General features: G+C 43.5%; 1 protein-coding gene and 1 long non-coding RNA gene across 7 annotated transcripts in view; one reads left to right on the plus strand and one right to left on the minus strand.

Annotated features, from left to right (window-relative positions):
* The window catches only part of SH2D4B (SH2 domain containing 4B), a 94,800-nt gene that overhangs the window by 62,301 nt on the left and 5,841 nt on the right, over nt 1-26,658 (minus strand). For 2 of the 6 annotated variants that reach the window (XM_083440516.1, XM_083440521.1), the window contains exon 1: nt 17,695-19,199. In XM_083440516.1, coding sequence (XP_083296642.1) covers nt 17,695-17,881 — 187 coding nt within the window. In that variant the 5' untranslated portion in view covers nt 17,882-19,199. Of the gene's footprint in view, nt 1-17,694; nt 19,200-22,450; nt 22,676-23,674; nt 23,900-23,961; nt 24,134-26,658 lie in introns of those variants that run through there. The other 4 variants (XM_083440517.1, XM_083440519.1, XM_083440518.1 and 1 more) reach the window with 4 other exon arrangements.
* LOC310677577 lies at nt 18,168-19,572 on the plus strand. The gene is made up of 2 exons (XR_014511294.1): nt 18,168-18,268; nt 19,195-19,572. It is a non-coding gene; the product is annotated as an uncharacterized lncRNA (long non-coding RNA).

Genomic DNA, 26,658 nt, shown 5'->3' on the forward strand with positions numbered 1-26,658 from the left:
CAAATCTAGCACATTTGGAAGACAGTGTCCAACACTAGGATGAATCAACAGCATACATTTATGCTAGATATATATTGGGCCTGATGAAGTTATGTGGTACTTTTTAAAAATAGAAACATTTATAACCCACCCTTTGGTCCCAGTTGGAATAGATTCCAATAATTTAAAATCAGAATAAAAAAAATTTGATGGAGCCGATTGAGGTACTTTCATATATCCCTGCACCATGCACACCAAGAAAAGATGGAAGGTATCTGAAACATGGGACACTTACATTTAAAGTAAGGTGAACTTTAATGTTTGGTCATGTTCTCTAGGATCCTGAATTCAGCAACACAGTCGAGGCGATGGTAGGTAAGCAGTATATAAATTGTTTAAAATAATAAATAAAACAGACTGTCGTGAGCTGCACTTGACTTGTTTTATGAACAAATGCTGAGGTAAAATTATCCTGATGTACCTCTGGAAAATGGCTGTTTTGCATCGGCACACATCAACAGCAAGGCTCCTATCAAATAAGAGTTTGTGGACGTTTTATTCTCATTATTCACTACTGTGATGTGAATGATGGATGGTAGGAGGCAACACTTCAATTCGCAGTTCATTCTCTTGTGTTAATGGACACTATGTAAAACATTGCTTATGGCTAAGCAAAGTCTTTAGTCTCTCCTACTCCCCATTACTATAGCAGATGACTGTACAGCAACTACAGTGGTACCTTGGGTTAAGAACTTAATTCGTTCTGGAGGTCCATTCTTAACCTGAAACTGTTCTTAACCTGAGATACCACTTTAGCTAATGGGGCCTCCTACTGCCACCGCACAATTTCTGTTCTCATCCTGAAGCAAAGTTCTTAACCCAAAGGTACTATTTCTGGGTTAGCGGAGTCTGTAACCTGAAGTGTCTGTAAACTGAGGTACCACTGTATCAACAAACCAGTGGTTTTCAACCAGTGTGCTGTGGCACCCTGGGGTGCCTTGAATGATCGTGTGGGGTGCTGCAGGCAACACTGGCCTCTGTCCCTCTTTCCTTCCCTCCATCCTCTGATGCCCTCTTGCATCTCTGCCTGCCAAAGGCTTGTACAGCTGTTTGTTGCAGCAGCCCTGGCTCAAGCTCAGTAGGTGAATGGTATATCTGGGGCTAGCCAGGGGGTCCTTTCTAAGCCCCTGTGGAGCAGTGTGTGAAGACACCTCTCTTTGGGGCAGGGGGGCAGGTCAGAGACCAGGGGTGCCAGCAGTGGTTGCCCAGAGGACTCCCAAGAAGAGGGGAGAGGAGGCTGAGGGATCACCCCACAAGGGAGGGTATTTGAAAAGTGGTGAGGGACTACCTTCTCTGCAGGCAAGGGGTGACATAACTGGGCTCCTGAGCCCCACAGGGGTGCCGCAGAAATGATGTAGTTGGGCAAGGGAGCCGTAGACTCAAAAAGGTTGAAAACCTCTTACGTGCCATAAACCCTTAATTTCGATGGCTTCCTACATGAGAAATAAGTTTAGACTGGCAGAGGTGGATGTTTCTCAGCCACATGCAGGGGCGGACCTACATTTTGGGGGTCTTGGAGCTTGAGCTGTCATGGTGGCCCCTTTGCAACCATCAACAAAGTCTGGGTAACCACTGTTATCTTCTTCAATGGGCCTGTTCCATGACAGATCACCACACCTTTACAACATTTGTTCTACTGATTCTCAAACTTTGCGACAGCTTTCTACAAATCCAGGACTGTCCCTGGAAAATATGGACATGTGGAGGGTATGAGCTTCCTTAGTTTCATAGCAGATCTGCCCTTGCCCACTTGTATGCATGTGACTGCTGGCCTTCTGCAGTGCACTCTTCTGTACAGAGCATGCACATCCGGACTTAAATAGAGGTCTTTCTAACTGAGAATGTAAAGGTAAAGGTAAAGGTACCCCTGCCCGTACGGGCCATTCTTGCCAGACTCTAGGGTTGTGCGCCCATCTCACTCAAGAGGCCGGGGGCCAGCGCTGTCTGAAGACACTTCCGGGTCACGTGGCAAGCGTGACAAGGCACACGGAAACGCCGTTTACCTTCCCGCTAGTAAGCGGTCCCTATTTATCTACTTGCACCCGGGAGTGCTTTCGAACTGCTAGGTTGGCAGGCGCTGGGACCGAACAACGGGAGCGCACCCCGCTGCGGGGATTCGAACTGCCAACCTTTCGATCGGCAAGCCCTAGGCGCTGAGGCTTTTACCCACAGCGCCACCCGCGTCCCACTGAGAATGTAGCACTACAGCAAACACAAACTCAAGAGCTGGAACAGTTTTCTTCCTTTGCCTTAGATCCAAGAACGGGCATCACTTTTATAAGCAGGAACATTTCTTTTCCACCCAGAGTGTCACTGTTCCCTGAATAATGAAATTCAGGCTAGGAATCTCTCTAAAAACAAGTTAAGATAAATCTCAATAAATAGGTCATCTGGAGGCAGCCTGGTACCCTCCAATTGACTGGAAAATATCCTATTTCCCCTGATATTTGGAGCAGTGGGGGGTAGGACAGATAGGTAACAAGTCCATCTGAGGCTATTTTGGAGAGTTCACTCATCTCTGGCCCTTTGGCTTCACCTGTGCTAAGCAAACCAGCATCCCTAAGAATTGTTCGGATTGCATCCTCAAGGCATATCATTCTAGGCTGCATCCGTCTGGTAAGTACACAGCACATTCTCTTTTTGCAGTGCCAGTGACTACAATGGCAGCCTTCCAGGAGGCAGGAGGCTGTGACTAATATAACATTGAAAATGTATACTCACTATTGCTCGTAAACACAAGCAGCGCTAGCACCAGAACCATAATATTTGCTTGTCCTTTTCCAGTGCCTTCTATGACAGATAAATAGAAACCACTTCTGGCTGAACTTCGCAGCAATGAACTCAGGAAACAAGGCCTTAGAGAGCAATACGGAGCTTAGGACTCTGGCCTATAAGAATCATTAGTCTCCAATGAACTGCACTGCCAGTCTAATGTATGCCATGGTCTGGAGTGGCTGTTCCCAGCCTCATGCTCGCAAAAGGCCAACAAAACTAAAAGAAAAAAGAAGTTTCAGAACATTAAGGGAGGGGGGGAAGCAGAGGAAGAACCTTCCACAATACACCAGGCAGTAAGAATTTTATGAAGAAGACCCTCTGACCTGCAAAACTATGAACTAAATAAAAAACAATTTTATGGCAATAATGCTTGCCTGTAGCATCATTCATGGGGAGTGCTACCCCCCCAAAAAAACTATGTTAGCATCCCCATTTATGGGCCCCTGTGATTAATTGAAGGTACTTTTCACACTTTCTCAGAGTTTTCATTATCACCATCTACTCACTTTTATCCATCGGTGACAGAAAAAGAGAGCTTTGGAATGGAAGGGATCTGAGAGTTTCCCTTCTGAGCCACTGACATGTTGCTCTCCCCCTTCCTTTTGTGAGGGAAGATCAGTGTACATGCCAACTTTTTCCATCCCAAATCCAGGACACCCAAACCCCCATCGGGTCTGCTTGTCTGATCAGCAATCTGAGGGCTCATCCATAATTGCCCTTGTCCTTGAAAAAAAGCAGGTGTGAGGGCAGTTTTCCCCCTTGTCCCACCCTGGTTTCCCCCAGAAAACCCACTCTTTAACTATAAATTGGAGCAAACATCAATCCAGAGAAAACCCAATCAATGTTTTGCTCCAATTCAATGGTAAAGAGTGGGTTTCCTGAGTGCAGCAATGGCAAGTCTGGATAAACGTTCAGAGTCCCTTGGCACCTAAGAACCTGGCTCCAAGATTCCCTGTGATAACCTGTAATACAGTTTTGGGGATCCATTGATAATGGCTACCATAATTAAGATGCCACATACCAATATTATATTCACCCATTTTTAACAAACCTAAGAACATATGTAAGAAAATCTGTCTGCAGTCAGGCAGGTACAGAAAGATCTGCATCTCTCATTTGAGGCCTCAAGTCATTTGCATTCATGCTGCTAATTAAAAGCCATTTAAAATAACTGGGGCTGCAGTTGATGGGATATTGCTAGAATCAGCTCATTGCATGCAGGCTCATTTATCATTGTTTTTAGCAATTATGGCATCCTTGACAATTCCCCATTGTTTGCCATCTCCACAGCCTTTTGAAATTGATTCATTTCTGTGTGGAAAGTCCATTGCAAACCCAATTGGATATCAAATCTCAGAGAAATACCATTAGTTAGACAAGGGTTGCAGCACACTCAGCCGAACGAAATATTCAGGTACTTCAGTCACTCTATTGTGTGGCAGATTAATTGCTAATTAAATTATCGTTTTAGTGGATCATTGCCTTGGAACCTTAGTAACATTAAGGTACTTCCAAATGCTGACTACAATTTCCTGTTTAATCCCTTTGTTTCTATCACATGTTCCTCACAACTAAAGCTCCCTAGATGCAGTAAACTAGTATAATAGAAACTGGACTGCACTAAACTTGTCTTCCTAAGGTCCTAGTTTGTTTCATGTGGACGGTTGGTTAATATGGGGAAGAATTTAAAAATATAAGACAAAAACCTGCTGTGGCACAGTCCCGATTTCTACCATTTTGTCTTGTGTGGTGTTCATCCACAGCTATGGCTCTCCCCATATTATTAAGTTTATTATTATTATTAAGTTTATTAAGTTTTATTAAGTTTGCAGATGACACCACCATAATGGGTTTAATAACATCTGGGGACGAATCAGCGTATAGAGGGGAGGTCCAAAAAATATCTACAGGGAACAACTTGCACCTTAATATCAGCAAGACAAAGGAAATGGTGTTGGACTTTCAGAAGAAGAGAGGAGAACTAGCCCCGCTGTACATCAGGGAGGGCTGTGTGGAGAGAGTCTCTTCCTTTAAATTACTAGTAGTTTATCTCAGTGAAGACCTTACTTGGAAAATAAATACAACCCAGGTGGTTAAGAAAGCCCAACAGAGACTCCATCTCCTCAGAGCATTGTGGAAGAAGGATGTCAATCAACATTTGATTATCTCCTTCTACCGGTCAACAATAGAAAGTGTCCTTTCATACTGCATCACGGTGTGGTACACTGGTTTGACACCATCTGATAGGAAGTGCCTACAGAGGGTGGTGGTGTCCTGTAAATCCGCTGGATTAAATAGCAGAAGAACGTTGCCTCAGGAGAGTGAGGAAATTTCTCAGGGATGATTCACACCCTGGCTGGCACTTTCTTGATCTCCTGCCCTCAGGCAGAAGATATAGAAGCATGATTAGTCACGCCAACAGGGTAAAGAACAGCTTCTATCCATGGGCTGTTAGGCTGTTGAATGAAAAGATAACAACAGGGCAACTGACTTTTGGGTTTGGTGGGTGTGCGTCAGTAAACGAGGGGAATTAAGACTAAGAGAGCTGAGTGGGGGGTGCTCATGTAATCTCACTGTATACAAGTTGTACAAGTGACAATAAAGTATTTCATTTTCAATTTCAATCCTAGACTCTCATTCAGAAGCACAGGATTCTGTTTTGGCTGCCATGGCAACCAAGGTTCTTAACAAGCTGGAGGCCCATTGGGTGGTTGGAAGGACCATCAAGTGGTTGGCTATACCTGGCTACATCCCTTTCCAGCTGGCTTTGACCCAACTTTCTTTGCCTCTCGCTGTCCATTTGGACTCTGTCCACTGCTTCCTCTGCAGCTGAAGCTCAGATTTCCTGCAGCCTTTGCCTCCTCCTCATACTGTTCAGCTGTAGTCCACCTCTGTAGCCATGCTGGAAGAAAAGAGCTGACTGTGACATCAGCTGCCATTGAACCAATCTCCTCTGGAATTTAGATTTGACCTGGTGGTGGAGATTTGTGCAGTAGCTGCTGATGTCACAAAGACCCTGAGCTACTCCCTGCTAAAGCAAGAGGAAGCAGTCCTGTCCCAGTGTAGAGTCCCTTGAGAGAAGAAGCAGTTGGGGTCCTCCTAAGAGAAATATAGTAAGTTCCTCAAATAAAGCTTAGTACTTTCCTTCTCCTCCTTAACTACCAAAAGAATTCAGGAGGGAAGCTTGAGACACGCAATTGCAGATATGCATCATCTGTTAAAAATATCACATTTTCATCACTTTCCTTAAGTCAAAACGTTGTTTGGCTATTGTATGTTTATTTGCACTGCTTGTTTATTGAACCCTTATGTCATGCATCCCCAGGGCTCAGGACAGGTTATTTGAAACAAACAAATCACCTGACCTTACATTTAGAAAGTTGTGTTCTCATCCTTGCTGCTTAAAAGATTTCATACTTATTTGTTTCTTTTCTGCTATATTCTGCTGCAGCTGTTCTGCACATTTCAAATATGCTCCATCAGCATTCAGTGATCCACCATAGACCTAATCATTCTTCTTTGTAGTTTTTGAGACAAGCTTTTGAAGGCTTGTTTTCTCTCCCTCCCTCCCTCCTTCTCTCCTACCACGTATTTTGAAGCCTAGTGCATCCTAATGAATGGTTTAGCACAGGGGATGGGCAATGAAATTAACTACCACTTACATTTTTTATCAATGCTCACTTCTGATGAATTGTCACACGTTCTGATATGGATTTGTCAAATCTGCAGGATAAATACTGTTCAGTTTCATAATCAATGGGCTAATAATGCCCTTATAAAAGCTGCATTGGAGCACATGATACGGGCATATTTGAGCTCTTCACCCACATTTCTGGGCTTAGATGTCGGTAATATTCATGATACCTGCTTAGGCCATTGATAGCCATACTAGCTTTGTCCCATTTTTGCCTTGTTTCCATGCCTCTGTTTTCTCACTGTAGCTTATTTATTATCTTCCCCCATGCATACAGTATTGTTAAGAACTGTGTGTGCTGTTCCCCATTTTCAGTTGCCACAAATGCAAAGAATTGATGGGCAGCTTTGAATTTTAAAAACTCTCACTCTCCATTAAGCTGAAGCTGAGACACCATAGGCAAAAATAGTCCCTCCTTATCTGAGTGCTGTGAAACAAGCCTTCATCCTCCCTGCTGCTATGAGAGGCAGCAGTGCCCCTGCTAGCCACTTATATGCCCTCTACCATAAACCAAGTTCATGAGTGTTGCTGCTGAGATGACACATTCTCACTGCTGAGAAGCTGCAATTGGCATGGTAAGGCTATGCTGCTCACGTGACCTTTGATCAGCTGAATAATAATAATAATAATAATAATAATAATAATAATAATAATAATTTATTTCTACCCCACCCATCTGGCTGGGTTTCCCCAGCCACTCTGGGCGGCTTTCAACAGAATATTAAAAACAGAATAAAACTTCAAACATTAAAAACTTTCCTAAACAGGGCTGCCTTCAGATGTCTTCTAAAAGTCGGATAGTTGTTTATTTCCTTGACATGTGATGGGAGGGTATTCCACAGGGCAGGTGCCTGGTTCCCTGTAACTTCACTTCTCGCAGTGAGGGAACCTCCAGAAGGCCCTCTGCACTAGACCTCAGTGTCCGGGCTGAACGATGGAGGTGGAGACAGTCTTTCAGGTATACTCCTTCAGTTCCTGCATCATACTGGGAAAGGGAGGGGAAGGAGCATAGCAGGCAGGTCAGTGTGGTGCAAACACACTGGCAGCAGCACCAGATTGGATCTGCTGGTGCATTTGCACCATGCCAACCTCACCAGTTAATGGTTCCAGTGCTGAATGTCTGATGTTCTCATCACCACCTGTAGTTTCTTTTTTCAGTAGCAGAACACACTTTATTATTTTAAGGTCCAGGTATAGAGTCAATCGGGGGACGCGGGTGGCGCTGTGGGTTAAAGCCTCAGCGCCTAGGACTTGCCGATCGAAAGGTCGGCGGTTTGAATCCCCGTGGCGGGGTGCGCTCCCGTCGTTCGGTCCCAGCGCCTGCCAACCTAACAGTTCGAAAGCACCTTCGGGAGCAAGTAGATAAATAGGGACCGCTTACCAGCGGGAAGGTAAACAGCGTTCCGTGTGCTGCGCTGGCTCACCAGATGCAGCTTGTCACACTGGCCATGTGACCCGGAAGTGTCTTCGGACAGCGCTGGCCCCCGGCCTCTTAAGTGAGATGGGCGCACAACCCTAGAGTCTGGCAAGACTGGCCCGTACGGGCAGGGGTACCTTTACCTTTATAGAGTCAATCAGAAGTTGCAATGGTGCCATTCCATCTGGTCTGCTACCCTCACCAACCATACTGATACCTGGTCTTTCCATCCTGTAAACATTGCACAACTGACCATTATTTTACTTCAGTGTTGATAATGTAATATTTATTGCCAATTTTGCACCTTGTTCTGGTTGTACCCATCCCAGTTATTCTAGTGAGAAATCATATATGGTTTTCTTTCATCCTTGCTGAAAATTCAGTCAGTTTTCACTCATGATTCAAAATGCCTTTCCTATTCTTATAAAACTGGCTGATAACTCTTGCCTAGCCTCTAGTTCATTAAAGCCTGTAAAAAAAATTCTTTCAATAGGAATCATTTATGAATACTTGCAAAATCATCCAATTAGAGCCTCTGGAACTTTGGGAGTTAGGGTTGCTAGGTGACTTGTATTTTAAAAGGCATATCTTAGGGCCAATTCATTTTTATTTTCCCTGTTGGGGAACCTATTTCTGAGTACAAAGTACACACAGCATTATTGATGAATGGTTCAGCTCACACATGTATAAATCATGGCCTTTTCTGGCAAAATTCCTGCAAGCAGTGCCCCATTAAGGGCCTGGGTCCTGCTTACAAGCATTTCCCAGCAAATATTGCAGATAATAGACATGCATGCCATCAGCATGTTTGGCAATAGGTTCCGAAATAATGTATGAAATGGCCCTACAGTGTGTTGGCCTCACTGATTTACAGAGTCTAATCAATGTCATTAACTCCAAATTAATGCAGGCACAGAATGATAGCCATATGCCTGCATTAACTTCTTGGTCCTCTTTTTAATAGATAGCACAGAAACATTAAGAAAATACCCAGCCTAATAATGTAATATTGCTTTCTCCCACCACCACTCAGTGCCAAAGACTCAAAAACTTGCTCCAAGCATTTAAAACAACAACAGTTGCAGACCCTCCAAGTGTCCCTATTTTCCAGGGACGGTCCTGGATTTACAGAAGCTGTCCTGGTTTCTGATTTTATCCTGGAATGTCCTGCTTTTTCCTTAATATTTTCTTGTTTTTACTGGAAAAACGTTGGAGGGTGGAGTTATGTGACCCCCCGAACCAAGGAGATAAGTAACTACAGTGGACTCTCGGGTTACGTTATCTTCGGGTAACGTAACTTTCGGGTTGTGAATGTGGCAAACCCGGAAGTGTATACTTCTGGGTTTTGCCACACACACATGCACAGAAGCGCTCTGCGTGCCGCATGCAGAAACACTCTATCGCGCCACATGCATTTGCAGAAGCGGCGCCTCATGTTGCGGACTTTTCGGGGTACGTAAGGACCCCCAGAATGAATTACGTTTATATCCGGAGGGTCCACTGTACACAACTTTTGGAAGGCAACCATGTAAAGGAAAGTTTTTTTTAATGTTTAATGTTTTATTATGTTTTTATGTATGTTAGAAGTCACCCAGAGTGGCTGGGGCAAGCCAGCCAGATGGGCGGGGTATAAATGCTGTTTATGTCAGGAGCTCGTCCTACACTCGAGTAGGACCCTGGCAGAGACACATGCCCGACTGGCATGTTCCCTCCCTCCTGGTCAATGATTTGGGAGCTTCAAAAGCTTTCTTCAGCCCGAACATCACAGCGACTGATGCCAACAGACACCGGCACACTTAGGGATATGCAGAGTTTGCGCAGCTTGCGTCACAGACCTCAGCAACTCAGCATTTTGGCTAATCTACTTTATTTACATATAAACACACACGGAGCACTGCAACATGGCTCTCTCTCTAGCATCAGACAGCAAAGAGAAAAAACAAAGGACAATAGTTCCACTTCACGGAACACAGTAACACAAACATCCTGTCTCCGTCACTTCCCACTTTGTGGAGTCAAAACATATATTGACATGTGATAGACAACAATCCCATGACTGCAATCACGGAGCAGGAATTCTAACAGTTTATGGAATGGGATGTCCCTATTTTCATTGAAGAAATGTTGGAGGGTATGCAGTTCTTACAGAAGTCAAGCCGTGGGATAGTCATCCCTGCTTTAGACTGCTATTTAGTGTAGTTGACCAGCTCCACTCCATCCGGAAAAAGCCATTGTGTTTAAATGAGTCTTGATTTTGTAAGCATTGCTTTGGATTTCATTGGCCAGTGGGAAGCAACAGGAAAGAAACAGAGACGGGTATTTTGTGAGTTTCAAAGGTACAGATGAGGAGAGGAGGCACAAGATGGCAGATGGGATAAAGAACTAGGGAGGCAATTGGGAACAACAATGAAACAGGCAAGCGGAGTGACAGGGGAAATGCTAACTTACACTAAATGAAGGGTTGGGGGACTACATGCTATTGAAAGAGCTACCTATAGATATACAGAAGACATAGGGGGATGCAAATGGTGCTCAGAAAACTAATACCCACACCAGATGGAGGTGAGAAACCAAATGCTACTCACTAAAGAGAAAAGGCAATGGCAAAGAGAATACCTAACCCCTTCCACAAGTGTGTCACACTCTTATGCTGAAACAGTACCACGCATTCTGCCAACACACAACCAAAGCTCCATGGCTGGAAGTAGGGTTCAGCACCCTATCTAGTGGCTTTTGCTGCCAGGTGATGCTAAACGTTGGGTTCAGTAAAGCTCAAAGTACAGCAGGTGGGCAGGTTAGCAACTTCCCCCAAACACCCTCTCATACATTTGACACCCAGTTTAAGGATGTTAACAAGGTCACGACCAATGTTCTGTAGCATCAATTGCAGTGGTACCTACTCTTGAGTAAGTGTGCCTAGGATTGCAGCCTAAACCTACCCTAAACCATAAAAATAATCCCAAGTTTCATGCATTGTAAACCTTCTGTTCACTGCTGTGTGTTCATGCTGCAACTACCGTTCCTATCTCCTGCCAGCTGCTCCTCCTGGGCTGAGGACTTCAGGATGAGAGCCCTTGTGGTCTCCCCCAAAGACTCTTTACAAGGTGCAAGAGTCACAGGCCCTGGAAGGAAGGGAGATGAAACAGCCTTGATCAGGAGTCCCAGGTGAACAAGAGCTCTCACTGCCTCTTCAAGTGGGCAGCTCACTGAGAAGGGTGAGGAAAAGGAGCCAAGACTTTGCGAGGGGATATGCAAAGCTGCTCTGCTGCAGGAGTTATTGGATGAAACAAATCACATGGGCCTAATTCAGACTGGATTCAGGCCTGGTTCGGGGACAGAAGCAGCCTTGGTTGCCCTAAGGGATTTTCAGGGAGTATGGTCCAGTGGCTTTTTCCTCCTTCTATTTGGCTTTTGATACCATCAAGACTGGATCATCTCCATGGGTTGGACCTAGTGGTCACAGTGCTGCAGTGCTTCCACTCCCAAAATTTCCAATACGAAGTGGCCCAAAACCAGGATACCATTTTTCAGGGCTGCGTGTGAATCATGTGACTCACATGAGATTGTGCCCCCCACCCCTCGCCGCCCAAAAAAGCTTTTATTCAGGGCAGAGATCTTGTGCAGTGCTCCAAAGTGTGCATTTGGGGGCACTGTGGTTTTTTTTTAAGCGCTTTTTAGGGGTCTTATGGGACAGCTAGCCACATGAAATATGCCTCTTTATCCATGTGCTAACTTCTCCAGCAAGTTGTTGTATTTTGTTTATTCTTATCGTTATCATTATTGGACAGCCTTTTAAAATAAAACTGCTGGAAGGCTGTGTAGAGGATGGTTTTATATAGGTGTTTTTATTGCTGCAGGTTATAAACTCTTGCTAGTTTTAAGGTATGCTTGTCTTTAACAGATACGCTATTTTAATTATTTGTTTTATTGTACAACAGTTTGGGCATTTTGTGGCGAAGAGGCCAACAAGCTTTATATATAAAAACAGATAAGAGGCTTGGGAAAAGATAGCACTGTCAAATAGAATATTAGCGTCACAGCAGATTTGAAATGAGGGTGAAATGACCCATTTCCTTCTAATACTAATTAGGCTGCTTTAAAAGTACATGATAATTTTTTCTAATTGGCTTCTCCTGACATACTACAAACAACAACACACAAAAATCAGACAGGCAAAAAAAATCCACCATTGCTTCCCACTAAAATTAGTATTTCTGCCTTATATACTATACTAAACTGGACATTGTACTTTGCCTGGAGAGACATGACATATTCACTTAGCCGTGGAGCTTTCTATTTATTTATTTCATTAAATATTCCTTCGCTTTTCAGTAGTGATCAATCCTCTGTGCAGATTGTCACTTATAAGCTGATAGGCAGAAGAGACAAACGCCACAACTTATTCCCGAATTATAAGTGGCTCCTAAGGCAAAATGTTTCAATGGAAACATTGTTTGAAAATGGTGCCACCGTGACCATAGTGGAAAAGTTGTACGGTTGAAAGATGGTCTCTTAAACAGGCTCCACCTTCCGCATAATCAAAAGGGACAGAGCCAGATGCTGTTGAATTTTCCAGAACAGCAGGTTTTTTCCCTCATCAGTAAAGGTGCTTTGATCATCCTGGAAGGCAGTCTTCTCACCATTCAGGGTCAGATTTTTTTAAAAGAAGAAGAAAAAAAACCCTGCAGATTTGTCATTCTATAATTGATGAAGGAAGGCATTATCCATAATTGATTAACACAAATGCTTTGTTGACAAAAGACGTGGGTGGTTAATAAATGGCATATTCAGGCTATTATCTGGATTTTGCTATTTTAGGACAAGCCCCCAAATCAGTAGCAATCAAATGGCATATAAGGCACCTTAGTGAAAGGCTCACGCTCAGTGATTTTAGAGTAGTTGTTTCGTGTCCCAGATAGCTCAGTTGGTTAGAGCGTGGTGCTGATAACGCCAAGGTTGCAGGTTCAATTCCCATACAGGACAGCTGCATATTCCTGCATTGCAGGCGGTTGGACTAGATGATCCTCAGGGTCCATTCCAACTCTATGATTCCAACTCTATGGTAGGTATGTGGCTAAGAAGCGGGTGCTGCTAGTTCAGCCTGCATGCTGGGAACAGCACCGAGCCTGCACCTGTGGTTTGATCAATGATCTTCACTTAGAAATCACTAAGGGAAAATGATAGGGCCCTATTGATCCTACTTTTTCTCTCGGCAACCTTTGATCACAGGGTATAGACACCTGCCAAACTGGTTCTTCTCATTTTTGTCAGGGAGGCCCCAGGGAGGGGTAATGATCAATTCCCCGTTGTGGGTGCCCTAAAGTGAAGGTCCTTGGAAGCAGAGATCTATTCTAGCCTCCTACTCTGAGTAAATGGAAAAGTGATACAGCTTAGCAAGATCATGTTGAAGAGTAACTCCCATATTGTGCTCCAAGATACACTTAACTGTGTGCTGGGAGAACGAGAAAAGGAAAGAAAATAATTTTAAGCTCACTTGAGCCCAAGGTATTTACTTGTGAAAGAGATTTCCTACTCCATTTCTATATGGTTTAACCAGTCTGTGGGCATTAACGCACACTTTTTAAGTATATCCAAAGGTCAGGGATGGTTTTCCGGTTTATTTAGAATCTGTGGAAGTTGGTTTTGCTGTTATGAACAAAACCAAGCTCCCATTCATAACATCTAAAACTATCCTGACAGCTATGCAAAGAGCTGATGGAGGCAGGAGCCCAAGCTAAGGCACATCTGTTACTACAAGTCTTGTTTAATCGTTTAGCTCTTAAGTAAAAGAAGCAAGATTTATGCGCAACAAGGGAGCCCAGCATTGGCAGAAAAAAATAATCCTGTTTCTACACAAGTACCCAACTACCAGCCCTACTAAGGTAACCTATTATGGAGGACTTTGGGGCTTGAACGGAGAACCTCCGGGTTCAAGGCTGGGACTGAGGGTATGCAGGTCTACAGACACAGAAGGGAATCATGTGTGAGCTTCAGCCTCTGTGATTGACAGGCAAGATTAAGCCTCTGGGTTAACCTAGGGTAGGTACTGTATGAACCTCTGGCCACCAGACAAATTGGTCCTAATTTGCCCTGTGAGGCCATTTTTGCCAAGCTATGTTCACCTGCCCCACAACTTGACATCATGTAATTTCAGGTGTGGGGCTAAGTATAGTTAATTCACACTGAAATGAAAACGTACACATATTAATGAAGGCTTAAAATGGAAAATGGCTAAATATGTATTTCCCAAGCTTATGATCTGAGATGAAAGGTATGTGCTGAAGAAACACCACAATATCATAGGGCATAGAGAGACCTGCCTCCTTCTATGGAAAGACCTTTCTATTGAAAATTTGCAAGTAAAGTATTGCTTCTCCATTTGAAGTAAGAATCCTCCTTTCAGAGGGCGAGAGAATATATGTGATTAAAATTTTCAGATTCACATGGTATAATGTACAGGGTAGGACTGCAATCCCTGGCACGCTCAGTTGGATATATATATATCCACCTAAGCATTGTGGGTCCTACTTCTCACTAAAGAAGCATCAAATGATGCTTTAAGAAAGCAAGATATGGAAGCTCCTGGTTCAAGACTCACCTGGGACAAAAACTCATTCTCAGGCTTATTAGAGATCCCTAGCACAATCACAGGGTTCCAAGAACGAGAGCAAGGCAAATACGTGTTTCTGAAATGAGTTGATATCTGGATGCCAGGTGCTGGATAGCTCCATCGGTAGAGCCTGAGACTTAATCTCAGGGTTGTGGGTTCGAGCCCCACATTGGGCCAAAAGATTTGTGCATTGCAAGGGGGTGGACTAGATGACCCTTGTGGTCCCTTCCAACTGTACAATTCTAGGATTGTATGACTCTAGACATAGGGAAGCCCTAGGAGGCAAGTGAGAATCAAAGGGCTTAGCGACACCTCCGTTTGCCCTGCTGCTTTCCCTCGTGGAAACCGGATCTTTAGCGCTGAATCGGAACAAATGGCAATCAGGTTCTCCGCAGCTTGACGCTTGTTCTGATTTAGTGCTAAGGAGCGGGTTTTCCGGAGGGAATCGGCAAAGCCATTTGAACCCATGCTTTCTAGCCATGGGGCAAACAGGAGTGTGCATGAGCCCAAAGTTTTGTCTGGGGTGTTTAAGTTACAATAGCTCAAGCTGTGGCCAGAAAACATTGAAAAATGTGCACCAGCCCTGTGACATTCCTAAAACTCTAGGTAATTTGAGGTATTTTTAATTATCTTTATATTTCCACAGCTCATCCTTGAGGGGTGTACAAAGTTCTCTCCAGCCCCCTTTTCACCCTCACAACAAAGGTAAGTTAGTCACCAAGTGAGAGTTACACAACTGATTGTGGCTTTGAATCAGGGTCTCCATCTCCCCACTCTGAATCCCAACACTCTAACCACTACAGCGCACTGGCTGGCATAGGGCTTTCTGTGGAACACAGGGCTGTGAGACTCCTTCTCACCATGCAAGCTGCAGTGCCAATTCAAAGTCACCCATGTAAGTTTTTCAGCTTAGCCTACTGGCATAACCTTGGTCTCCATTGTACTCCAACTGAGTTCAGAATTGATCAGGCTGCCTTTGTTCCCATTTAAGGTGAAAAACATTGTCCTTCCCTTTTATGAAGGATGGAAACAACTTTCGCCAGTCACTCTGCCCCAATTTCACCACCCCCACCCCCACACACAAAAACTGCAGCTAAAGAGATGGGCAAGTCATTTGGAAGGAGCAAAGTGTCATAAAACATTGAGCATAGGTGAGACGCATGCATGCAGAGATAGAAAGACAGTATAAAGTTTCCTGTGATCGTTTTCTCCTCTTTTTCATCATTCTTTGTAAACCAGAAAATTAATTACCCGGAAAACAATTCTGTGCACTAAAAAGCAGAATAGGTTTAATGTATAATTTATATATGGAAATGCAGCTGTCAACACTGTGACAAATTACTATATAAAAATGTTGCAGTTACATTTTTCGGTGTTAGTGTGCATTATGTTCATCTTCTGCACAAGACAATCTTCATCCTCTTAATGTTGTTTTGGCGTACAGAGCTGAGCTGCATTCTGAACCCCCAACTCCTAACAAATGACAGATCAATCAAACTGAACAGGCTTTTATTTGCACATGGGAGGGAACTGCAAGAATGCAAGAATGCTCTTGAAGGTCTCCCGAAGAGATACCCTTCACACTATATTTAAAAACAGTGGGACTTAGACAAGCGAATCAGAGATTATAAAGTCTTTCAGTCCCAGTGCGAATGGGCCATTTTGGGCACGTCATATGCTGTGCCCGCAAAACACCTCTGACTGATGTGTGTCTATGCTTCTGACCCTAGATGACTATAGCACACAATTATTTCATAGACTTTGCTTTGTTTACAGGAAAAACTATATAGTTGTTGTTATTGATTTATTATGGAAATACAAAACAAAGGCAAAGCGTACATCTGGCAAAAATAGAGACAAGAAAAGAAAAAGAAAAGAAAAACACACACATACCTACATACAAACAAAAACAAAACAGGTACAAAAATAAATACGAAATGAAAATGGAACACATTCAAAGAATATAAACAGTAAAGTAAATAGCTAAGAAAGACATCCCAGGGTGCCATTTCTCTGCTGAGGTACTGGCTTTTCTGGGATGGGTTCCATTTGCAATTATTATTATTAGTAATGCCCCGCCCATCTGGGTGGGTTTCCCCAGCCACCGTGACAGACCCTACAACATTTCTCCAATGACAACAGGGACGTCCTATTCCATAATAATATTTTTTTTATTTATACGCCATTCATCAGACTGGGTTGCCCCAGCTACTCTGGGAGGCTTCCAACTTATATAGAAGCATTAAAACTTCCCTATACGGGGCTGCCCTCAGATGTCTTCAAAAGCTTGTATAGTTACCTATCTCCTTGACTCAGGGGCCAAATAACTCCATATTGCCCATACTGCTCCAAGGAAAATAGGGATGCCTTAAGGAAAAGTGGGATATTCAGGATCAAATCAGAAACTGGGACAGCTTCTGTAAATCCAGGACTGTCCCTTGAAAATAGGGACACTTGGAGGGTGTGCCATGAAATAATGCTGGCATAGGCAAACTCGGTCCTCAAGATGTTTTGAGACTACAATTCCCATCATCTCTGACCACTGGTCCTGTTAGCTAGGGATGATGGTAGTCCCAAAACATCTGAAGGGCCGAGTTTGCCTATGCCTGAATTAATGTATAATCATGTCCTCATGAGGCATTCAGAGGACAATTTAGAGAGGGAGGGTATTGCTCACCACCCCACTCTAGCCCATTCACAGCCCAGTAGGGGGACTGGTGGTGCCATTTCTGGTCTGCTAGTTTTACACACTGTTAAGCATTATACAGAAACAATGAGTCTATGGATTAGGTGTGCAAGTCGAAAGGCACAAATCCCCACACATAAAGAGAAACAAAGAGTCGTGCTTAATCCATAGAGGAGAAAAAATTCAGAGCTGACTTAATCCCCTTTCATTTCAATGCGACTGAACTGCAACTACCGTATTCTGCACTGGAGCCATTGTGACTCATTGGGCAGAGTTCTAGGCCTGAACTTGGAATGCTTCGGTTCAAGACCAATACACCTGGCAGTTGCCTGGGTGAGGTCTCAGTTTCCATCTCCTTGGGATTTCCTTCACAGGGCAACTGCTAGAGCAGAAAATATGAGGAATACACAGACATTGAGACATTCAACTCCCCACAGAAATGACTGGTGATCAGAAAAGCTGTCAAATCTTACTCTGCTTGAGTCTCACTGTCCTTTGCAGCACAGCCGCCTCTCCCTCCTGCGTGTCTTCTTCTCTCTCTCTCCATCGCCTGACCTGCTCTTCCCTCATCTTGTAGAAGAGGACATGCTTCTGTTCTTCATTCAGTTCGGCCAGTAGCTCCGGGTCGATGTACATATCCCTCAAAATTTGCTGCAGCATGGCAATCCGGTGAAGAAAGCAACGCGTGTGCAGTGGCTGGGTGGGAAAGACAAAATTCAAAACCGAAGGAAAAATACCCTGTCCAGTCCAGCCAACTTAACGCCTTTAGCACTTCCTCAAAAACAACTTGAAATGAAAGTGCTGGCCCTTCCTGAGAGGGATTGGGTTCTCTTTCATGCTCCGATCGCTTTCCGTTAATCGCCACAATAATAATAGCTTGTGTCACCTATCAACAGGTGTCCAATGGGGGGGAGGGAGAGATGGAACAGGAGATTGGCAGGGCGAAGGCGGACAAACAAGGATGAGCCACTTGGATGGTATTAAAAGGCTCCCAAAAAGGGGAAAGAGGATAACTCCTGACAGCTGCCACTTAAATACCTGGAAACAGTTCAGTATTTTACAAAACTGATCCGATTATGGCACGGTGTCCCAGGTTTCTTGCTTCTCATTCCCACGGTGGTGTGTTCCCCTTGATGTAGTGCTGGGGATTTGTGCCTCGGGGTTTATTTTTAAATCTATGATGTCATGGTGAAAAGTAACAACTACACCGGCGATATCTATGTCATTCCAGCGCCTTTTGGGAACTGATCCCTTCCGATAAAAGGCAACACACGTTTACACATTATCTCTAGCGCTGCTTACTCTCCCCGGTCGCTGGAGCACACACCACCACCTGGCTCTGTCTAGGGTCATGTTTACTTACTGCCAACAGACATGGTGATTCAGCACTAACGGATTAAAAAGTTTGGGGGGGTTTCCCCTTTCAAACTTGCAGAAAGGAATGGAAGAGCAGCCCAAAGCTGTCAGGAGGAAAACTTGCAAGACAGCTAATTAATATTAATTAAGCCAAAGTCTGGCCTTGGCAGTTCAAGCACACTGCGTTAACCCTCCTGCCATCGGTGTGTTTTCCATTCTGCGGTGGGAAGATAGAGACGAGATTGCTTTTTAAGCAAATGGTGACCTTTTGCTGTTTACTGGCATTTTCCTGCTCTCTGTGAAATACTATTGTTAGGCTCCTCGGGGTTTCTATTACAATAATTTATATGCAACTAATCATAGCCCCGTCCAGCCTCTAAGGTCCAAGATGTGTAATAATAGATTTTAAAGCATAATAGACGATGGTAAAATACTGTTAAAATCCCATTTGAAACAGCTAAATGCATAACAAAACTGCCAACCAGTTGAACTCAGGCCACCAAAAGGCCATGGAGATGTTAATAGTCTAACAAGATGCTCAGGCTTCTTTGAATTATTCAGATATCATCAAAATAGTTTTGTAAGACATCTACTCCTTTTTTCCCCTTGCTTTTTAGAAAAGATAACTATTTTTTGGATCATCAGAATGTAAGAGTCCTGCTGGATTAGAGCAAAAGGTCAAGCAGGATGCTAAGGGAAGGCAGTCTCCCTGGAACATCAAGAGAACCATTAATTCAAAAGGCTACATGACCTTAACATTAGCTTTCTGACTTCAGATCTTCCTCGGCTGAGAGTCACATCCTTGGCCAACTTGTATCGGATTCCTCTATGCCCGTCTTAGGTGGAGTGACACCTTAACCGCATCGTAGCATTTAGACTGGAACAATTCCAGTGCCTCTAAGGAAGGTATCGTCATACTCGAGAGAACTGAGTAGTATAAAAAAAGGCTTTTCAAAATAAAACCTAAAAGAGCCATTAAAAAACAGCCTGATGAATACCAAGCACGCTGAGTAGCCACAGAAAGTCGGGGACGAGAAGCAAATGGATGTTTTGGAGCCCCTTATAGTTTATACTACCCTGGAGGAGGACTTAGCTGGCTAGCTAGTACCCTGAATAGGAACATTTCTCTTAGAAGGCAAGAATACAACATTTTGTTGCAAGTCTCGGCTATAATCCAACTTCCATCTACAGTCAAATCCACATCATACAGCCAAAGCACATGGATTCCCCCAAAGAATCCTGGGAGCTGTAGTTTGCCCTTACAGAGTTGCAATTCCCAGCACCCTTAACAAACTACAGTTCCCAGGATTCTTAGGTGAAGCTATGTGCTCTACATGTATGACATGAATGTGACCTAAAAACCTCTGCTCCGTTTTCAGCAAAAGAAAACTGCTAAGTGCAGCTATTTCCACCCATAAACTGACCAAAATATCTGCCATAGGCAACACAATACACAGAGCAGTGATATAATAACAAAATGCAAATTCACACAAAAATACAGTGGTACCTCGGGTTACATATGCTTCAGGTTACATACGCTTCAGGTTACAGACTTCACTAACTTTGCTTCAGGATGAGAACAGAAATCGTGCAGTGGCGGCGCGGCGGCAGCGGGAGGCCCCATTAGCTAAAGTTGTGCTTCAGGTTAAGAACAGTTTCAGGTTAAGAACGGACCTCCGGAACGAACTAAGTACGTAACCAGAGGTACCACTGTATTGCATTTTGCTATCACATCACTACCCTTTGTATTACAGTTGCCCTGGTGAAATATTTTTGTGTGTGACTTTTTGCATAGGCAACATAAGACATTGTGGGAAAAAATTCCCCTCTGTTCTTTGTTCCCCCAACTCAGCATTCATATGCATATATTGCTGCTGGACTTGGAGGTTCCATTTAACTATCATAGCTGGTAGCTGCTGATAGAACTATCCCCCATAATGGAAGTTTTCCAAGCTTCTTGCATATCTTTTTCCCAACGTCAGTGAGAATGATGTAAATCAAACAACTTGTTTGTTTTAAGAGGTGGACATTTACTGATCATGACTCAAGGTAACAGAAAAGGGCAAAATTCTCTAAATGATTATTCTGGTCAAAGTCTTTCTTTTTTCTTTTTGGCAAAAGCTTCCTTGGCAAAACTCTACAGTCAGTTTACACCACCAAGAAAGCTTTGTGTTAATTGTCAGAGCAGTTCAGCATCGGAATGAGTGGATCACTCTCTGTCAGGTTCACGGGTGTTCATTTGTAATTCTGTCCTATTCCATTTCTGCTTTAATCTGTTATTTTCTTTTAAAAAACCAAAAACTCATGAAAATTTATATTTACATTTGCTGACAAAATATACATTTCTAAACAAAATTTCTCTCAAATTACGCATTTCTAAAATGGATTTTTCCTAAAATACACATTATTATAGGCATTTTGGTACATTTCCTAGAATCATAGAATTGTAGAACTGGAAGAGGCCTGTAATGCAAGAATCTCAACTAAAGCATCCATGACAGATGGCCATCCAGCTTCTGCTTAAAAACCTCCAAGGAAGGAGACTCCACTACTTCTTGAAGGAGTCCATGCCACTGTCAACAGCTTTTACTGTCAGAAAGTTCTTCCTGGTGTTTAATCTCCTATTTTGTAATGCAAAGCCATGGGTCTGGTCCCTACTATCTAGAGAAGAAAACAAGCTTGCTCCATCTCCTATGTGACACCCTTCAGATACTTCAGATATCTCCTCAGTCACCTATTTTCCATACCCAGCTCCTTCAACCGTTCCTCATAGGGTTTGGTTCGCAGATCCTTGAGCATCTTGGTCACCCTCCTCTGCACATGTTCCAGCTTCTCAATGTCCTTCTTAAATCATGGAAGCCAGAACTGGACACAGTACTTCAGGTGTGGTCTGACCAAGGCAGAATAGAGCAATACTATTACTTCCCATGTTTGGAACACTAGACTTCTGTAGATGCTTCTAATGCTCACTGGCAGCATGAAGACACCCACTGGTGGAGTATTTTCTTCTTTTTATTTGCAAACATACATGCATGCCTATTTCCTTACACCTTGTTCCAGTTTGCTTGTGGACAGCAAAGTCCCTCTTGCACATCAACTCCATTGAGTGGAGTGGAATTTGGGGAGACTCACAACAACCTCTCTGCTTGAGACTGGTGATGACTTCCTTGAACAGGGGAGCTCCATGGGTTGTTCCCATTGACAGGAATTGGAGGGGTGTAAAGAGAGAAGGTAAAAGAAAGAAACATCTTCCCTTCTTGCCCCACCCCTCTCCCTTTGATTTTTTTTTTTTTATGGTACATGCTTGTCTGAGATGAATTCAACAGAATACTTTTATGTTAGTTGTGGTGGTTACAGTAGGGAAGCCTCTGATAGGGATTGGATGAGTTATCCTAATGTCACAGGTTGGAAAAGTAGGCAGAAGTGTATCCAGCTATCATTGCCTGGACAGCTTGATCCTACAGAAAAGCAAGGCAGGAAGAATCAACAGAAGAAGCAGAGGTATCTAGGGAAAGAGAGTGGTCTGCAAAATTGCAGCAGTCTAGATTCGAAAATCAAAAGGAAGATCTACAGAGCTGCTGTCAGGGCAATTGGTTGGGGTAGAATGAATAGGATGGGGCCACCAAACATGGCAGGACTGACCTACCACACAGCAGGAGGGGGCGTCCCTAAAAGACTATTAAATGCAGAGTCTGAAATTAACTAAGCACACAACTGGAAAATAATTTCAGAGGAAAGAAGGAAAGCTGAAAGAGAGGGGGGCAGAAAAGAGGCCTGCACAAGCCTAGGGATCTGTAGAAGGGATGAAAGATGAAGCTCACATATTGATTTGAAATAGCCAGCCAAATCTTTGACTTAAAGGTCTCTTGTTACCTGCTGCTTTAATGTTGTCACTCAGCATTTGGTAAACTTGGTGTCTAGGCCTTTGCCTTATAATTCCCCTTTCTTCAAATAAGAGCAGAATTGTTGTTTTCTAGAGCAAAAGTTCAGAATGTATTACTATGCGTGTGGTTGCTATCACTGCATAGCACATGAAGTTTCGTCGGACCAGCTGTTTATATACCACTTTCACAGACTGAAGGCTAAGCTCTTGGGACTCTGTAAATATACAAGAATTACCTATTGAATTCAGGAAATAGTGTACAGATGCCCTATTTATGTCTATTTATTTATGTCTATTTATGTCAAATGTTAGAGAAGCCTGTATAAATCCTCTAAACTCATTGTGCTTTTGTAATGAATTACTAGTATTATTATTATTAAGCAGATCTTTTGCATATAGGTGAACAACACAGCCTTCAAGCTGGACACAGCATAGTTGCATAGCCAACTGCAGCTGTCTCAAGTGAAAGTTGGTGTAACATAGCAACTGAAGGTATGTGTGTCAGCTCGCTCTTATCAAGCAAGAAGCCACTAGGCAGCCTTAGATAGTAAAGCTTGTAAATGTCATTGGAGAAGATTTATGTTACAGGATCTTCAAGCATAGGGGTGGGGGTTAGCATCTCCAAGACACAAAATAGCTACCTAGCCAATATATTCTCCAGGTCATCCAAAAGTCAATGGGCCAGATCTAGACTAAGTTAGATGCAACAGGACAACCTAGTTATGACTTGTGCTTTGAAATCCATGGAATCTCAGTGTAACTAAATTAGTCTGGATTCAACCCAATGTATTGGTGACCCTCAGCAGGGACAGCTTGCCTAAGGGGCACAGCCAAAGCAGTAGCCACTCAGCAGCAGTGTCACTGCCACTTACTGGGAGAGGAAAGGGGAAGATGGTGGCCAAGTTGGAGTTGCATGGGCAGACTGGTGGTGCCAATCCAGTGCTCTCAATGGGGGGCCCACACAGCTCCATTGTTGCTGCTGTCTCACCCCTCTCCTAAGTGCTAGTGATGTTGCTGCCTGGTGTGGCTTCACCCCACCGAGCAAGTGGCTTCTGACCCCTCTCTAAAGGTCACCTGGGGGCCATTGTAGAACCGCAGGCAGATTCTACCTACTGTGAACTTTCAAGTGGTTTATTTGTTGGTGACAGAAGAAGAAGAAGAAGAAGAAGAAGAAGAAGAAGAAGAAGAAGAAGAAGAAGATAGCATACTCTGACCTTTGCCTTGAGCCAAGGAATCCTTGGAAGTCTCCTCCTGCCATCCGGCTTACAAATATCATGGCAAGTGTGAGATCAACCTGGCCCCATTCATTGGGAGGAGCTGTCTTGATTCCAAGAGCCCCCCTCCTTGTCTTGATTCCAAGAACACTTGACTCCAACTGCCAGTTGAACACCTCTGGAACAGCACCAACTGCTATTAAAGCCACCAACTGCTCTTTAAGCAAGAACATCACGAGGGAAATTGAGCCTGGATGCAACTGGACATTAACTCCCACGTAACTCACCATTTTGTTCTGCCCTTGAAGGACTGACCACTCTCCTCTACCTCTTCTCTTCCTTTGTGTCTCTTTATATAACCCTTGTGGCAGTACCCTTCTCTCTTTCAATTGATGAGAGTCATTTTGAGAGGCTGTCATTGTCTGAAAAGTAGGGTAAAAATATAACTTTTTTTTTTTTTTTTTTGCTTTTCATAAAAAGCCCATGAAGAAGAACACCTCAATTCCCATTTTACAGATGAGCACAACTGATGCTTAGGGAAAATAACTTATACAAGATGACACTTCTAGACTTGGCAAGGTACTTGAGTTGCCAGTGTAGTTTTATCCTCACATCTCCAGATCATTCACCCAGCAAAAGGTTGTATCTCATGTTCAGTTGCCTTTAACCTTGAGATATAGATAGACCAACAGACAGACAGATGTATTCTATTTCCTTCCCATTGCTTTGAAAATTGTATGGGGAGGGGTTTCTGGGGTCCATAGCTTTCATCAGATTTTCAAAGGTTCCTGTGAGCCAATAAAAGGTTAAGAAACACTGCTTTCACTGGTAATCTACCTTATTCGCTCACCTTGATTTTATATTTTCACATAACTTCCTTTCTCTAAACTAAACAGCTCTCTGGCTAAAAGGCAAGAATGCTGAAGCAGCACAAAAAGAATTTTATTCAGAGTTTATGACATAGCCAAAGCCCACCTCGGCTGTGACATTTATATAAAAACAGTCAGGTACTGCATATGTGGAAAGGAAGATGGAGGGGAGACCTTCTTAAATAGATAGGATGTTAGGCTGGAAGAAATAAAAATCTTAATCCTAGACCAAGTACATGACATATACATGATCATGACATTTCATTCTGGATTAATTGGCCTGGAATTACTACCACTACTGTACTTACAATTAGTAATCTGTATTAAAATTGTAACCCACATATTGTAGTATTTTGCCATTTTAGGGAATTAGGCAGCTATGGTACTGAATTTTCAGAATTCAGGATTTTCAGAGGTTTTCCTTCTTAAGGTTTGCTCTTTTTGCAGATGGTGGGTGGGTGGGCTGAAACCTTTGTCAAACCTTCTGAAATTGTCAATGTTTGAATTGATACCTCTTGGTGTCATTTTTAGGCAACAGTTCTCATTAGGTTCTATGTTTATCATGGGGTGTACAAGTCACTCAGGTACTAGATACCAGATGGATGTCATTATGTTATCACACTGACATATCCTGTTCTGACAGGGGTGAATCAGATGCCAATGGGAAGCCTGCAAACAGGACATCACTGAGGATTAGTAAATAATTTTTTTAAAAAATCACATGGTAGAACCAATCACATATCATACTGAAAGGGTTATGTTATCACAATACTGACTATAGCAGGCCACTTTGCATAAAACTTAGTTGAGTACCCCCTTCAGAAAGGTTCGCCGTGGAGGGGTGCCATCATTGCAGCCCTTGGAACACGACAGCTGTTGCTGCCTACCTGCCATTACCAGGTAAGGAAAGGGGCACCAAGGTGGGAGGCCCACCTGAGAACCCACTCACACCCAGAAACAGACCTGTTCTGGTGAAATAATAGGTCCCACGATCCTCTGCATTTCACAGGGGTTCCTTAACAGACAAGGTAGAAAGAGTTCCTTGCAGGTAGAAACAGGTGGGTGGTGAATAAACCCTAATGCACAGCTAGGTTCAAATGGGGTGGGGTGTCTGATCACTACAGCACAAGCATCTAGTGGATTCTGGTTCCCAGGCTTTCCTACCATGGCCAAAATGCTGTTGTATACACTTCAGTATAAAGCTTCACATCTCTCTCAAGTATACTAATTGCCCAGGCTGAAGTGGCAATACAGATGTAGAGCATCATCGGTTGCTAAAAGGGTGCCCAGATTTTTCCCACAAAGGGCTTCCAACACATGGCCAGGAAAAAAGCAGGCAAAATGTAAAACAGAAATAGGCTCCCATAAAAAGCACACTCTGAATATGTAAATGCAGCAATGAAACTGCTAGCACATTTGCAAAGCAAAGCAGGGTCTGGTACGGTTTCAAGTTGTATGGGAGACCTCATGTTGAGATACCTGCAATGCACGGGGCTGGACTGGATGACCCTCGTGATCCCTTCCAACTCTACAATGCTATGATGCCATGAGAAAGAGAGGAAAAACACAAGCTTTTATCTAATTAAATTTCAAAGAATAAGTATGAGTCAACCAGCTAGCTAAAGTGTGTTAAGGAATAACAAAAGTCATATTATCTCTTGATTGTTGTTGTTGTTGCTTAGTCGTTTAGTCGTGTCCGACTCTTCATGACCCCATGGACCAGAGCACGCCAAGCACTTCTGTCCTCCACTGCCTCCCGCAGTTTGATCAAATTCATGCTGGTAGCTTCAAGAACACCATCCAACCATCCCATCCTCTGTCGTCCCCTTCTCCTTGTGCCCTCCATCTTTCCCAACATCAGGGTCTTTTCCAGGGAGTCTTCTCTTCTCATGAGGTGGCCAAAGTATTGGAGCCTCAGCTTCACGATCTGTCCTTCCAGTGAGCACTCAGGGCTGATTTCCTTTAGAATGGAGAGGTTTGATCTTCTTGCAGTCCATGGGACTCTCAAGAGTCTCCTCCATAATTCAAAAGCATCAATTTTTCGGTGATCCGCCTTCTTTATGGTCCAGCTCTCACTTCCATACATCACTACTGGGAAAACCATAGCTTTTACTA

Source organism: Podarcis tiliguerta, assembly GCF_965153285.1.
Source record: "Podarcis tiliguerta genome assembly, chromosome: 5".
Taxonomy (NCBI): Eukaryota; Metazoa; Chordata; class Lepidosauria; order Squamata; family Lacertidae; genus Podarcis; species Podarcis tiliguerta.